The sequence below is a fragment of the Limulus polyphemus genome, unplaced genomic scaffold (assembly GCF_000517525.1).
Source record: "Limulus polyphemus unplaced genomic scaffold, Limulus_polyphemus-2.1.2 Scaffold525, whole genome shotgun sequence".
Classification (NCBI taxonomy): Eukaryota; Metazoa; Arthropoda; class Merostomata; order Xiphosura; family Limulidae; genus Limulus; species Limulus polyphemus.
Genome location: NW_013666135.1, coordinates 230,933 through 235,970, shown reverse-complemented (window position 1 = coordinate 235,970; position 5,038 = coordinate 230,933). Strand labels below are relative to the sequence as shown.

Sequence of the window (5,038 nt, the reverse complement as noted above, 5' to 3'; positions counted from 1 at the left end):
AAGCTAACGAGAAACTAAGCAACCATACATCCTAAAGTGACAAAAACTATTTAGTTTCTCGTTAGCTTACAGCAGTTTTTGTCACTTTAGGCTGTATGGTTAAGCTAACGAGAAACTAACAACAGTTTTTGTCACTTTAGGATGTATGGTTAAGCTAACGAGAAACTAACAACAGTTTTTATCACTTTAGGATGTATGGTTAAGCTAACGAGAAACTAACAGCAGTTTTTGTCACTTTAGGCTGTATGGTCAAATTAACGTTAAATTAGCAACAATTCTTATTGGTCCTTTCTCTAAAAGTGTTTTGGAAATATAATAAAATATTATTAAATATAATAAAAGATCTATAAATAAAAATATTTCACTGTTGAAGAAAAATCATGAATGAAATCCAGTATATTTAACTATTGTAAGAATATTGTTTCATTCATTTAGAAAAGTGGCAATTATTTTTAACGGCCTTGCTTTATTTATTAATTACACATTTCCAGTTTAGTACCGAATCTAAAGAATATTTTAACTTTGCTGCATGTGAGTTGTTATATTCAATACATTTTACTAGTTATTTGAAAATAAAAAATATCCGGTTGCTTTGCGGAGAAACTTATCTATAAATCTGTTGCTAAGTTAATAAAAAAATCGGCACATATCCGCTATAATCCGTGGCATATTGACTTACTTCGGCCACCTGGTGACCTGCTTACAGGTTAATTTACTGTGTAACATTGTCTTTTTAGTGGTTCAACTATTATTTTCGTCTTTTTTAGCTGAGAATCTTTGACTTACACAGAGCTATTTCAATGTTACCCAAAATTTACCTGAATAACTTTGATCTTAAAGGCCAGTTCTCAGGGTGGCATTCACCCTCACTCTAATCCTCATCCGATGTAGTGTTGCTATATGATGGATGTCTGCTTTTAACCAACAATTTCTTCAACATCATTTTTATGCATCTTTTTTCCTGATTAGCTGATGAAATAATTATGGTTTCGTAATATATAATATATTTTTCTGTATAGGCTAACATTTTGTGGGATGACAATGAAAAACTATGTGGAGGAGAATATATCCTACAAATCTCACATTACGCTAAAGTACGCCATGAAGATGCTAGCGAATACGTCAGAAACTATCATTTTTATGTTCCTTGGAGTTTCAACTGTGACCGATGAGCACGAGTGGAACACATGGTTTGTCGTCATGACTATCCTGTTTTGTTCAATTTATCGTTCGATAGGTGAGTAAGTGTTTTAAAACGTTTGTTAAGAGTGTGGGTTTTCGTCATGATTATCCCATTTTGTCCGATAGGTGAGTGTTATAATAGCGTCTGTTAGGAAGCATAGGTGGCGGAACCCCTGGGAGGGGTACTGGAGGAACGTGACCACTAATTTTGACCCAGTAGTAAAGTGCCCCTTTGAATGAGGAGTAGAGACTACTTCACTTTTGAATTCAATAGCCACAGTTAACACCCCCTATCGTCTGTGCCTCCCCTCTCCCAAATTCAAATATACTTTGCTGCCTGTGTGAACAAGAAATTCAATACACAACCTTAATTTCATCGATGTTTCTTTGCTTATAAATAAAAACTTTATCAAGAAGGAAAACAAAAGAAGTAGAATTTAAACTCGCATTTGAATCAGTTTGAAGCGTATTAAACGTTGTTCTGAACACGCCAGTTCAACTCCAACTGTCTATCATAAAATGATTTTCGTATCCCTTCTAAGCCTAAAACGATTGCTGAATTGCCAAGACTTTCGGTAAAATAAAAAAAAAACTAACATTTCTCTCTATATAAAGAGGTTTTGTCTGCATGTGTCTTCCTTTTACGCCAAAAGTTTTAAACCAATCGCTAACCAAACTTGACATATCCCTACCCCTCCTGGGAAGTAATATAGGGTGGCCAGTGTGTATGTGTGTGTGTGTTTTCTCGGACAGAGCATAATGGTTTGCATGTCGAACCCGCAGATCGAAGTCTCAGGGTTCTGATAGTGATGCTGCTAACAATATTTATACTATCAACTGTGGGCATGTTATAAAAGTGACACTCAAATCCGTAATTTTGTTTAAATAAATGGACAAAGCCTGATCTGCTGATTAACAGCCTTCCTTCTGTTCAGTCATTCGAAGTCAGGATTGGTTATATACCTGAATCATAGGATGTTCTACCTGACCTAATCTGCTTACTGATAGCCTTCCTTCTGTTCAGTCATTCGAAGTCACGATTGGTTATATACCAGAACCATAGGATTCTCTACTTGACCTGATCTGCTGACTGACAGCCTTCCTTCTGTCCAGTCATTAGAAGTCAGGATTGGTTATATACCTAAACCATAGCACTCTCTACCTGATCTAAACTGTTGACTGACGGCCTTCTTTCTGTTCAGTCATTCGAAGTCAGGATTGGTTATATACCAGAACCATAGGATTCTCTATTTGACCTGATCTGTTGACTGACAGCCTTCTTTCTGTTCAGTCATTCGAAGTCACGATTGGTTATATACCAGAACCATAGGATTCTCTACTTGACCTGATCTGCTGACTGACAGCCTTCCTTCTGTCCAGTCATTAGAAGTCAGGATTAGTTATATACCTGAACCATAGGATTCTCTACTTGACCTAATCTACTGACTGTCAGCCTTCCTTCTGCCCAGTCAGTAGAAGTCAGGATTGGTTACATACCTAAACCATAGGATTCTCTACCTGGTCATTTAGTCCATGTGATCATAACGTGTTGTTCAGGTTCTTTTTTACTGTTGCATTGTATAAACATATGAATAAATTTCATCAAGAAATACTTTCAGTAATAGTTATACAAAATGAGCAGGCGTTTGTACCCTTTACATTTTTAATATAAGTATACGTTTTTAAATAGTGAAAGTGTGCAAATCTACCAAATATTTTATCAGTTGATTTATGCAGGAAGGAAAATAGTTCAAATAGTATACATTCACTTAACAACAGTGGTTCATAAATCTAAAACAAATCAACAATTAGCTGAATTTCAGTTCCTTCACTTCCCCCAAGCTTACCTCTTGTAACTTACTCCCACCAATATTGTAATACCCGTAGTTACAGACCTAAACCTATATCTTGACACTCGCAGTTTGTAACAGTACATAATTAATACGAACACTATGTGATTATGAATCCTTTACTCTTAACTGAGCTAAAGTTTTGAATATCCATTGCCTCATCTATTTTCATCAAAGATTTGAAAGTCTTTTCTACGTATTGATGTTTAAAAGTATCAATTTTATTACAATTTATAAAAGGGTAAGTAGGAATTAAATATAACACTTAAGAATGCTATAACACCTAAACCCTAAAGTATAACCTGGTATCGTAACAAAGGTATAAACAGAGTGTATTGTGTAGCTGTATATCTATGTTTGTCCAATATGTTAAAAGTTAGTGACAAAGTAATTAAGGGCCGACCTGGAACAGCGACATATTTAGTGTACCGGCCACATATAGGAGCAGATACATCTGCACAAGGGTGCATACAGAGGTACCCGCCCCGAAGAACTTCCATGCTGTTTATTACTATCCATGTGATGAATGTGTTGATACGGTTTATATATGTATAATATGCATGTGTTTAATGTCAAATTTAAATTCTGCGCACGGCCCCACTTCTGCACCAGCCTTGGCCAGGAGGCCATCAAAGGGCAGGATTTCATGTAGTTCACAGCTAGATGAGTCATTTTACAAAGATTGTCTAAGCACAGATAACTGTACTATAGTTTGAAATATATATCTCATTTTGAGAAGCTTTCAGTGATAATATTTGAATATCAAAGTTTGAGTTCAAAGAATTATTGCCCCAGGGTTACTGATAAAAAGCAGAGGAGGCAGATAGAACATGATGACGAAGGAAAATCCGGTATTCATTATTGGTATGTTTAAACTTAATGATGACCCACGAAAAGTGTAAATAATCTATATAGCCTAATTAATACTTCTAGATTATATCTTGTCTGTGAAGTATTTGACTGAATTTATATAGGCATTTCTCTGATATGTTCACAATATGAACTAATCCAAAGATATATCGATGTTTGACTAAGTGATTAAGAAAAGTATAGCGTTAATATTGTTATGTATCTGCTTGTTTGTTAATTTCCGAGGAACTTCAGCGATACAAGTCCTTTCTTGATTAAACCAGTTTATTCTTTCTCGATACAACTTTTAGTAATACACAGAATTTCCACAGTCACTTTAAACTTAACAACTTTATAACACGCGCTATAGATCACAGTGATTCACACATTTTACTTACGGTGCCTACTGTTAGCTTGACTCAATTATGTATCTATATCTATCTATCTATCCAATCTGTCTCTTCGATCGCGCTGGTTTTTCTCGCCAGGCTTATATACTAATAAGTGGGCGTCTCGAATGCACTCGGGCCTTCATAATCCTTCGAGAAACTCCAGCGCCCAAGCTCTCGGCGTCGCGTGACTTCCGCTGTCCTAACACTGCCCCTTCCTAGTATTGTTCGTCCCGAACAATAACCACTTACATTTAACCAATAGATAATTAACAATAACTTAAATAAATGTACAGAATTTACAAACACAAGATTAAAAAACAACAAAGTCTCTTACTTTTACAGGACGTATCTTCTTCCGTACTGGTCTCGGCCTCATTGGCTTCTGCTTCACGTGGGGTTCATCTTCTCCATCAGCAAATGTCCCATTATCGGTAGCAGTCACATCAGTGGTAATAACTTCATTAACGGCTTCACTGTTTTCCTTCTCAAAACCGGTTAGAGTTTCTTCTTCAACAGTGGCTTTTTCAGGTGACACATCTTCCGCAGCATCGATTGTTCTGTTGTTCATTTTGTTCTAACTGAAATGTCCTGGGCATGCACCACCTTTGGCTTACCTCGCCGACCACCTTTTATTCGAAAAGTCACGTCTGAGAGACGATCCACTATGTCATATGGGCCTTCCCACGGAGAAGACAACTTAGTAGACTTCCCTTTGGGCTTCCTGGGATTATACAACCACACCTTGTCTCCTGGTACAAAGCTGAC

The 5,038-nt window shown here is 36.5% G+C and overlaps 1 protein-coding gene across 1 annotated transcript in view; it reads left to right on the top strand.

Moving 5' to 3' along the window:
• LOC106458872 (sodium/hydrogen exchanger 3-like) overlaps positions 1–5,038 on the top strand; it is a 67,565-nt gene that overhangs the window by 36,108 nt on the left and 26,419 nt on the right. Inside the window, exon 4 of the mRNA XM_013918428.2 lies at positions 1,020–1,237. Within this exon, the coding sequence (XP_013773882.1) occupies positions 1,020–1,237 (218 nt within the window). The remainder of the gene's footprint in view (positions 1–1,019; positions 1,238–5,038) is intronic.